Source organism: Mirounga angustirostris, unplaced genomic scaffold (genome assembly GCF_029215605.1).
Source record: "Mirounga angustirostris isolate CCGP_5_RB_7025 unplaced genomic scaffold, mMirAng1.0.hap1 SCAF_9, whole genome shotgun sequence".
NCBI classification, from domain to species: domain Eukaryota; kingdom Metazoa; phylum Chordata; class Mammalia; order Carnivora; family Phocidae; genus Mirounga; species Mirounga angustirostris.
In genome coordinates, this window is record NW_026991717.1 from 86,249,823 (window position 1) to 86,261,528 (window position 11,706).

Sequence of the window (11,706 nt, forward strand, 5' to 3'; positions counted from 1 at the left end):
AATTCTTAATCTCAGGAAACAAACTGAGGGTTGCTGGAGTGGGGGGTGGGGTGGGAGGGATGGGGTGGCTGGGTGATAGACACTGGGGAGGGTATGCTATGGTGAGCGCTGTGAATTGTGCAAGACTGTTGAATCACAGATCTGTACCTCTGAAAAAAATAATGCAATATATGTTAAGAAAAAAAAAAGAAGAGGGCACCTGGGTGGCTCAGATGGTTAAGCATCTGCCTTTGGCTCAGGTCATGATCTCAGGGTCCTGGGATCGAGTCCCGCATCGGGCTCCCTGCTCCTTGGGAGCCTGCTTCTCCCTCTGCCTCTCATGAATAAATAAATAAAATTAAAAAAAAAAAGAAGAAGAAGATAGCAGGAGGGGAAGAATGAAGGGGGGAAAATCAGAGGGGGAGACGAATCATGAGAGACGATGGACTCTGAAAAACACACTGAGGGTTCTAGAGGGGAGGGGGTAGGAAGATGGGTTAGCGTGGTGATGGGTATTAAAGAGGTCACGTTCTGCATGGAGCACTGGGTGTTATGCACAAACAATGAATCATGGAGCACTACATCTAAAACTAATGATGTAATGTATGGTGATTAACATAACAATAAAAAATTAAAAAAATAAATAAAATAACACAGCATTAAAGTCAGGAAAAAAAAAGAAATACTAATGAGAGTCCTTCAGGATGATGATAAAAGACCAGTTACTGTACTGTACTGCAACTAGTAACAAAACCACACGAAGATAAAGAGTCCCGGTAAAAGTATCAACATAGGTAAATACAAAAGACAGTATAAATGTATCTAACCTTTATTGTTTGATTATCTATTTCTAAATATTTTTTGGAGTACCATTTTTATTCTCTTGCTGTTTCCTATACTTTCATAAAGATTTTTGCTAAGTGACTGCCATGGAGATTATAATTAACATCTTAATTTAAAGACTATACAATTAGGATTAATACCAACTAATTTCAATAGTATACAACAATTTTGCTCCAACATAGCTACATCCTTTTTTAGGGATGGGGTCAGTCTAACTAAAGGCCTGCTACCTCCCTCCTTCTTTGTGCTATTATTGCTGATCAAATTACATCTTTATACAATATAAGCCCATCATCAGTTTTATAATTATTACTTTATTATGTAATTATCTTTTAAATCAGATAGAATAAAAAATTATAAAGTAAAATACATTTATACTGTCTTTTGTATTTACCTATGTTGATACTTTCTAACCACAATGGAATCAAATTAAAAATTAAAAACAGAAGGAATTTAGGGAAGTTTGCAAATACATAGACATTAAGCAATACCCTACTAAATAATCAATGCATTGAAGAGAAAAATCACAAGGGAAATTAGAAAATACTTTGAGATGAATGAAAAAGAAAACAAAATTTGCCCAAGTTTATCACATACCACTAAAGCAGTGCTTAAAAGGAAATTTATAGCTGTAAATGCCTATATTTAAAAAAGGAAGATCTCAAATCAATAGTCTACTTAGCACCCTAAAAAATTAGAAAAATAAAAACACACTAGACCCAAAACAAGGATAGGGATGGAAATAACAAAGATTAAATGAGAAATAAATGAAATAGAGAATAGAAACACAATAGAGAGGGGCACCTGGGTGGCTCAGTCGTTAAGCATCTGCCTTTGGGTCAGGTCATTGATCCTGGGGTCCTGGGATCAAGCCCCACATTGGGCTCCCTGCTCTGCAAGAAGCGTGCTTCTCCCTCTCCCACTCCCCCTGCTTGTGTTCCCTCTCTCGCTGTCTCTCTCAGTCAAATAAATAAATAAAATCTTTTTTTAAAAACAAAGAAACACAATAGAGAAAAATCAATGAATCCAAAAACTAGTTCTTTGAAAAGATCGATAAAATTGACAGACCTTTAGTTAGACTAATCCATCCCCAAAGAGGAAATACTCAAATTACTAAAATTAGAAATTAAAGAGAAGACATCACTACCAACCTTATGGAAATGAAAAAGAATTATATGAGACTACTGGTCAAACAATAATGGCTTACTTTTAATCGGTGGTAAAACTCACTAAAGTACAGGTCTCAACACATGTGCAAAGATATGGATGTGTGAATTTGTGATTTCGTATGTAGAGCACTTTCAGAATCATCTGAAAGGCTAAGTTGTGGCTGCTGGATTGGATGACTAAAATGAAGGGGAGTCATTGGAAGTGAGGAAGTCAAGGACCTGAAATGTACAGGTATTGGAAGAGTCATACATGAGGGCTTTGACATTGTGTAAAATAATGGCAGGACTTAGGCTGAAGAGAAAGACTGTAAATTAAATACCAAGTCTTCCTTTGGAGGAGATGACCAAACAGGTAGCTATATGAGATGAGTGTGGGAACAAAGGGTTTTAAGTGGGAAGGGACTGAACTTCAAAGAGATTGGAGAAGTAATAAAATGGTAGTAGAGAAGTAGGAAAGTCCCTAACCTTAGCTCACAAGAGATCAAGCTTGGCTGGCCTGATTCTGCCATGGATTCAAGATTGTATGGAAGACATCATAGCCAGAAATTTAAGACAGTTGTATGAAGCTTGGTCTGCAATTGCTATCTGTCAGGAAATCAAGTATGAAAACAGATCGTTTTCTCTAATTCTTTCCTGACTTACTTACAGGGGGAAAGAATGGCAGGTAATAGGTGAGCAATTGGGCTCAAACCTATTTGTTTTTCACATAGGGCATTTGGATCCCAAGATCTGTAATGTCGCCAGTGTCATGTTGCATAGTAAGTTATGATACCTACTGCATCGTATTATAACAATGCTGCAAAGGCCATCTACTTTAAGACAAAGCATGTGTACACACAGAGACATGCACGCACAGATATAGATAACTTTAGATATATTTATAATTATAGCTATAGATAATTTACAGTTCAGTTCATTTATAGAAGGGCCTATTTTTCAAGTTACAAAAGAAAGGATCATATATTCTATTCAAATAGTTACCTTCTTACAGAGAGGTCACGTAGTAAAGAGTAAGGATTAAACACCACAACTGAGGTGAACTGAGACACACTCTGACAAGTTAGGGACATTGAGTAAGGCATTACTTACCTGATTCTAGTTTTCTTGTGAAATGACATTGTTTAAAATTTCCTTCAAATGTTAATTCTAATTCATTGCGATTTTTTTATATCTAGACATATATTTAGTATGTGAAGCAAATTACCTATTACTTTATTCCTTTAATGTTACAATACCATATGTATTTTATATATGTATTTTATACATTGTACACTTAAGAACATCAAAACGGTCCTATAAAAATACAGTGCAAACTTCCTGTTTTCATTCTTCCTGGTTACTAAGCTTGTTTCTCCTCTCTCCATGTAACAACCCCCACACACTTAGGTTTAAAGTCTTAGCATACTAATAGAAGCGGGAAATTTTTTAGGGGTCTCAACTTTCCTAGATAGTGATTATTATTACATCTTAATTGTTTTTTAGATGAATGCTTCATTTAGATTACTTTCTAATGCCCCAAGTCATAACAAGATGCTAAATATTTGTATTTACCACTTATTTCTTATGCTGTTAATTCTTTTTTTTTTTTAATTTTTTTTTTAAAGATTTTATTTATTTCACAGAGAGAGACAGCAGGAGAGGGAACACAAGCAGGGGGAGAGGGAGAAGCAGGCTTCCCGCGGAGCAGGGAGCCCGATGTGGGGCTCGATCTCAGGACCCTGGGATCATGACCTGAGCCGAAGAGCGTCGCTTAACGACTGAGCCACCCAGGTGCCCCTGCTGTTAATTCTTATGGAGAGCTGTTACCATGCCTGTTGTTAAATTATAAATAATGAAGATAGGCATGTACGGTCACTGCACACTTTCTTTAAGGGAGGTAAGGAAATAGTTTGGAATTGAAGTTTTTTCATGGATTAAATAGTGCATAAAAACCTAGCAACTTTGGAAGAAATCCAGCTCATTTTTGCTTTAATGCACCCAGAAGATTTCAAATCAATACTTAGCATTAACGTTTTAATTGGAAATTAACATTGCCATAATTGGAAGTGAGGATCAGCATCCTGATGTTTAGGAGAGGACTATTTGGTTGGGAAGGTCATTACACTGGAGAGCACAAACACTGGAAAAGGAAAACACAAATCATTTGTTTCCTTGAGCAAGGACACACAGTAAACACTTAAATTGGTGGTCAACTATAATTTGCTTCTGGAGCCAGCTACTCTGGCAACACTACAGTTTGGATTTATAGCAGAGCACATAAGTAGTAGTGACTTTGAAAGCAAAGTATAAAAGAACCAAGGAAAAAGTTGCTAGTTGTTAAAGATCTACTCCTCCTCATTACAAGGACTTGAAAATTTCCCCTTCAATCTAAGAGCAGCAACTCTTGTTGCTAGTCTCAGCATGCCCCTCAGCTGTTTTTCCTAAATAATCAATCCTCCAGGAGACCAATGATATTTGAGTGTGGGTTATCAACAATCCTTTATTTTTTGCCTGGGAATTTCAAACCAATATATGTCCAGCCTGAACAATATAGACAGTTTCCTTTCCATGTTGGTTAAATTTTTTAAAATTGTATTGTTTTCTATTTGCTTGCAATATCTTAAAAGTTCAACCACTTCTCCAAGTCCCCCAGAATCAGCACAAGTAAACACCTCTCCCCAGTAGGATCCCAGCCCTCAGTACCGCCATAAGGCACTTTGACCTCTTCCACCTTCAGGCAATGAGCGTCCAGTTCAGATTTGGCTCCTCAGTGAAGGAGAGGGAATTTGGGGGAAGGGGATTTTCTATAAGAATAGTCCCATAAATAAGTTCCTCTTCTTTTCCCTTTTCATTGAAAGTGAAAAACTCTGCTCAGAAGAAGTGCCCATTGTCCCGTTTCCCTATGTGTCACCAGAGCCAAGAGAGGACCCTGTCAGCGAAGCACCCTCTGCTCTGTCCCGCAAACCACAGTCCCCCACCTTCACCCCACTGTCTGTGCAATGTACAGAATTGGAACGCAGAGCAGCGGCTTCAGCATCACTCTCCATGGCCGGCTGGGCCAAGGGCCCCTTTCTTGGCTGGGAGGAAGGGCTTTTGTGGAAGCAGAGTTTGAAAAGCCCCAGCACTGTCATGGTCAAGATAATCAACACTACGACCGCTATGCTCACAAGTATGAAGACCACGGTGGAGGAGGAGTCGAAAGGTTGGGGAATGGCAGAGGAAGACGTGGAATTAAACTTGAGAATCACGCTTCCTGAAGAGGTGATGGCGGCCTTCGAATTGGCTTGAGGGGACGTCTGAAGGGTAGACATCGTGCTCTGTGCTCCCCACTGAGGAATCTCGGGAATAGATGTTGCTGAACTGCCTTGTCCAGGGACATGCGGTACCTCTCCTGGCTTCTCATGTACTGTGGGCGACCACGTTCTCTTCGGGACCGGGCTGGCAGCAGTGGCCGGCCTGGTGGGCACCTTGGTCCCCTCAGGGGCCGGCTGTCCTTCCCCATTGGTTACACAAGAACGTCCATCTTTCCCCAGCACGAAGCCCGAGGCGCACTCGCAGGCAAAGCCTCCCGAGTCGTCTAGGCAGTTAGGGAGCTCCGCGCATTTGCCAGCACGGAGGTACCTCCCGGGACAGGGACAGAGCTCGGCCCCCGAGGGTATCCCGTCCCAGCGCGCGCCGACCTCGTCTGCGATGCAGGTGGCTGTGATGGAGAGCTGCCCGGGGCAAAGCGCACTCACCTTGGTCCCTGGGGGACTGAAGTCCAGCGCCGCGCTGTACAGCTGGAAGGGCGCGCGGTAGCTCAAGTTAGAGGCGGCCCCGGGGCGCGGCGCAGGGCACAAGCCGTCAAACTGGTATTTGCATAGGTAGCCATTGGCGCGCGAGTGGCAACGCATCTCCTTCCAGCCTGCGGGCTCGACCCCCCGGGTGGCCTGGAGTCCCGCGCAACTCCGAGAGGTGCAGGAGCGTTGGGGTTCCTCCACCCATTGCAGCGTGTCGCTTGCGGACCCGCTGACGTCGGGGGACAGCCAGGAGAAACCCCGCAACGGCTCGTTCTCCAGGGTGCAGTGGGATCGCCCGCGTTCCAGCGCCACCCAGAACAGAAGGTCTTTGGAGCCCCCTCCGGGCCCCGGGCCTGCCCGCAGGAGCGCAAGCACCGCGCGGAGCTCGGCGCCCCCGCGCACGGTGCTGAGCGCCCCGCCGCGCAGACTGCAGGCCTCCTCGGCCGCCAGCCTCTGGATGGTAGCGTGGTGCAGGCTGTAGCAGGCCCCAGAGGCCGAGCAGCCCGCGCGGTCGGCGGTGGGGTGCTCGCCGCGGCCAGGCCGAGGCCAGAAAGCCTGCCAGAGGAGGCACAGGGCGAGCGCCGGCCTCATCTTGGAGGCCCTGCTCCCACAGCTGTTCCCAACTTGGATCTGTCCCGCCCGAGGGCGCGGAGCTGTCCCAAGAGCGCGGTCACCGCCCCCTACAGCTGGCTCTCCCCCTCTTCCCCCGCCCCACTCCCGCCAGAGCCCTCAACTGCCAAGAATCCCCACCACCGTCCTGGCGGCAAACAGCTTTCCTTAGGCCCCGACAGGAAATGTGTCCGGAGCTCTGGCAGGCCCAGTGCAGCCCTGATTTATTCTGGGGTCAAGAACACAGCTGGCGCCAGGGCACTGGGAACACAGTCGACCAGGTCAAACACCCCGCTTACAGCAGGAGAAAAAGAAAGAAAGTCGCCACTGGGAAGAAACGTATCCTTTCCCGCCCCCATTAGAAAGTTTCAGGAGCTCAGATCCCAAAACACTTGGGTGAACATTGATAGGAAGGACTGGAAACGAGGAACTAGCTGACAGCCCACGCCCGCCCATTGTGCTTCGTCCGGGTCAGTCGAGTTGGCTTCACAACAATGTGTAGAGGGCTCCAGTCTTCATCGGGCGGGAGACTGGGGCGGGGGAAAGAACCTCGGGAGAAATATAAGCATCTCCCTTCACCACCAGAAGCAGCACTATTGAAGAGCCAGTCTCCCAGGCTCTGTTTCTCTGTTCTGCCAAAGGAGATTCCTGTGGGCTAATAGCTAGTGGAAGAATTTAGAGTTCCTTTGGGATGTCATAAATAGGTAATCCTGCGTCTTCAGTCATAGCTTGCCTTGAAGTTTATTTTTTGCTTCCATTTGTTTCTCCTTGAAATGGCATATCGGTTCACTCAGGAAAGGAAATGTACTTCTAGGCCTAAATGAAAAATAATGGCCATAGATCTTAACTGTTGTGTGGTTAGGTTTCCTTACCACGATATTGGTTCATAACTTCTTCAAGCTTATATGTTATATAAAAACGAGATTGGGGGCGCCTGGGTGGCTCAGTCGTTAAGCGTCTGCCTTCGGCTCAGGTCATGATCCCAGGGTCCTGGGATCGAGCCCCGCATCGGGCTCCCTGCTCCGCGGGAAGCCCGCTTCTCCCTCTCCCACTCCCCCTGCTTGTGTTCCTTCTCCCGCTGTCTCTGTCAAAGAAATAAATAAAACCTTTTAAAAAAAAATGAGATCGTGGCCTTATTAATATTTGAGAACAACTACCACATGTGTAACTTTATCCTTGAACTATTTTAATATCATTTTCTCCTGTGACTGAGGGCCAATATTTGTATCCTAAGTTGTAAAAGTCCCCTTTAAGGAACACTAGAGTTCAGTATTCTTAAATTAAGTTATTTATTACATTATAATGCATATTATATACTGTTAAAAAATACCCTGTCACTTAAAAGATGGGTGAATCAATTTCTTCAGAGTTCCAGTTTCTTAAAAATATAAGCAATTAACTCAATTGGAAGTGGGGAGGAATTAAAGATGAGTAAAAGAAGACAAGTTTAAACACTGTAGAGTCTATGGAAAGATTTTCTTGTTAGCAACTTAGGCAATTCTATACCATTTTAGGAAATACATTATCTATCTTGGCTCACAGTGACCTAATACATTGTAATAGAAGTACAAACAGTTTCAACTAAGCCCACTTAACATGCAGGATGCTTTTAAATATCTACAATCAGAATGAAAGTTGCCATTCCATGACTAATGCATACCACACTTTTAAACTCACTTTCTTGTGCTGGATTAGACTGTTCAGATGATTGAGGAGGGGTAGGAAGGAAGGCCTCAGGATCACATCTTTATGTCCCCACCTCAATTTTACCACTACTCTCACTCTTCTTTTCCTCTTGGAAATTCTATGTATGTTAACAAATGATAGCAAACACCTGAATCATCATCACACTTACCTTGCTTTTGCTGACTATGGAGTTCTGCAGCAGGATTTCTCTACTACCCTTACTGTTTTCCAATTTAAAAGACATTCAAATTAGTCCTTCATTTCAGATGGCCATGTCACCTTAAACATGACTTTGCATTTAAATTAAGTAACGAAGTGTCTTATGAGAAAGGAACATGAAAATCTAGAAATCTAATTGAATGGATTTTAAAAACACTTAATCATGTGGGCCAACTCTATATACCTTTGCAATCAAATGACTATGTGTTCATAAATGTGTCCATGTAGCACTATAAATTTTAATAAAATAAAACCTTTCATAAACCTAAGTAGGCAATGGAAATCTTTCAGATATTTTTTAAATCACTTGGGATGAGGTGAAGCTTCTAGACTAAGAAAGAATAAATGACTGGAGAGCTTATAGCAAATACATGATCTCACTCCCTGGCATTCTGCCATTTGGGAGGTGGGATACCAGAAGAGAACACAATGGCCGAAATGACTGCATATCACAGTCCTGGCCATGTCTGAAGTAATGTGAGAGAAGAGTTACCCGAAAAAATAAATAAATAACTCTAAGTAAGTATAGGTTATTTTGTAATTAATTACTTTGTATTGATCTATATACCAATACCATATTTTAAAATGTATAGTATTCCTGAAAAAACTAGAAATGAAGGAATGTTTTTTATTTTATTTTATTGTAGATTATTATTTATTCGACAGAGAGCTCAAGCAGGGGGAGCAGTGAGGGAGAGGGAGAAGCAGGCTCTCTGCTGAGCAGGGAGCCCGATGAGGGGCTCCATCCCAGGACCCTGGGATCATGACCTGAGCCAAAAGCAGACACTTAACCGACTGAGCCACCCAGGCACCCCTGTTTTTATTTTAAAATAATGTTTATTAAGGTCGTAATAGAATACCATTCTACCTCACTGGATTCCAAATATTTAAAATTTTCATTATATCAAGTGTGGGTCCACAGGTCCTTTTATATGCTACAGATGAGAGCAACAACTTTGAAAAAGCTTGGCATTTTTTTCTTAAAATCTTATATTTTCTATACCCCAGCACTTCTGTGCCCAGGTATATTCTCAACAGAAACTCTTGCACATGTATAAGAGAAGGTATGTAAACGGATATTTATAGCAGCACTGTTCATATTAACAAAAACCAGAGTGAAATCCAAGTGTCCAGCAACAGATGGTAGATAAGTAAACCGTGACACATGCACTCAATGAATATATAGTAATGGAAATGAATAAACTATAGCTGCAAGTAACCACATGAATTAATCTTATCAATACAATACTAAATGACAAAATTTCCAAAAGATTATACAAAGTCTGACATTCTTTTTGTAAATTAAAAAAAAAACTACTAAATATATATATTTGTGTATGTTTTAGGAAAAAAATAGTTACAATACAATGAGATAAAAGGAACAATGAGTATGAGATTTTGGGTGATGGGTCCTTTGGGTGGGATAGAAGAGGGTGATGGACTCATTGAGGAAGCAGGATTTGATGTGAGCTGTTGTTACAGTTTCAGCTTTTGTTTTGGATAGTGACTTTGTGGATAACTATTCCATTATTAAAAATAAATAAGTAATTAACAAAATAAATGCAGCTATATCTGAACAAATGATGAGAGAATGACATGAATAAAAATTATAATTAATCTGATTCTGGACATCTAAGTTTCAAAATGTAAAATAAAAATAAAATCAAGGGGCGCCTGGGTGGCTCAGTCGGTTAAGCGACTGCCTTCGGCTCAGGTCATGATCCCGGAGTCCCAGGATCGAGTCCCGCATCGGGCTCCCTCCACGGCAGGGAGTCTGCTTCTCCCTCTGACCCTCCTCCCTCTCATGCTCTCTGTCGCTCATTCTCTCTGTCTCAAATAAATAAATAATAAAAAAAAATCTTTAAAAATAAAATCAAGATGTTAGTTACATTTTCAAAATGTATTTTCTTTTGATCCCCCTATTCTTTTGCAGGTAACACATTTCTAAATTTAAGCTAATTATTCATCTGAAAAAGCATAATAAATAAAATATTTTCCCAATGTTTCCAGACTTTTCAGACAATCTGTGTATTATTAATAAGAATCATGTATGATATTTATTGGTTCATTCATTTAAACTATGCCATCTAAAGAACTAAAGAGAATATATAAGGAGAGTAAGTCTAGTCCAATATTTTCAATTTTATTTAATTTAAAATATCAGAAACAAAAATGAAGATAAAATTTTACTAATCACATCTTAAGTAATCTCATAAATTTATAAAGTAACTGATCCTCACTAAATAAATTCTGTAATTGTAGAAATAAAACATCTGGGTCTTAGCATATTTTTCAGTTCAGTTAAGATATATAAAAATACTGCAGAGGAAATTGAGAAGGAGACAACATTCCATTAGGAGAACATGGCATTCAGAAGCTAATCTAAACTAGAGACTAAGAATTGTGAAAATATGTAGCCTTTTAGAACTGTACTGGACATTAAAAAAATGATCAGTGACCAATATTTTTATACTTTTAACTGAGAAAATTTTAAATTTTATGTCCCAACTGTCCATGAAATGCTTAATAAATGATAAAGTCTGGTAGCTGTATTTGCTGAAAACACAACTCCTAATCATCATTATGACTTAATCAGGATATATGGTTTGACCCCTAACCCAACAGATCATACAGACTCATAACCCAGGAAATTCATATACAGCTGACTAGATAAAGAGTTCTTTTAGGTTGTGTTGTATCTACGACATCTGCATTCATTCATATATAGTCAGCCAGCTCAGAAATGTATGTCACAGTGATAGATACCCTTCTGGTTTAGTGAACAACATGACTAAGTACAGAAATAAGAAACTTAAAAAAAAACACATTAAACTTGCAGCTCCTTCATTCAAACTGCTTTCTAAACAGACAGTGCTGACCTTATTCCATGTACCCTGGAGGTAATATAAAAAAATTATTCTCTGGTGGCCATCACAGAATTAATACACTTCCTCATCGCCAAGTTTATAATCAAGAAATAATGGAGGAATGAGTCATGCACACAAAAGGCTTGTTATAATCCAAATGCCTAACAAGTTCTAAAGTATAAATGTTTATCCTATTACTCAGATATGTTTTTCAAAACTACCTACAGAGCCAGTTTATGAGCTTCCCTTGAAAATCAGTATCATTACTTTGAGCCACACAGTTACACACACACACACACACACACACACACACTCACACACATTCCTCACTCAGCCTTTTTTTTTTGACAGATGACAATGAAGGTGAAACTTAACAGTGTTAGTTAACATCAGCCAGCAAACAAACTACAGCCGAATGGCGGTGGGGGCATGGTGGGCAGCTTGCAGACCTCCTTTGTCAAAGTTTGGCATCTATTTCATCTATGGCATCAGGTCCATAGATCTTGGAGTTCTTCAGGACCTAGTCCTGGGTCCTCTTCTCTTTCCACTGAGTCTCTCCCTCATTTAATTCATTTC

The 11,706-nt window shown here is 41.0% G+C and overlaps 1 protein-coding gene across 1 annotated transcript; it reads right to left on the bottom strand.

Annotated features, from left to right (window-relative positions):
- Nucleotides 1-4,444: 4,444 nt before the first annotated feature.
- Nucleotides 4,445-6,406, bottom strand: CLEC14A (C-type lectin domain containing 14A). The gene has a single exon (XM_045900740.3). It carries the CDS (start codon nucleotides 6,338-6,340, stop codon nucleotides 4,871-4,873), a length of 1,470 nt encoding a protein of 489 aa, XP_045756696.2. The 5' UTR covers nucleotides 6,341-6,406; the 3' UTR covers nucleotides 4,445-4,870.
- Between the last annotated feature and the right edge of the window lie 5,300 nt (nucleotides 6,407-11,706).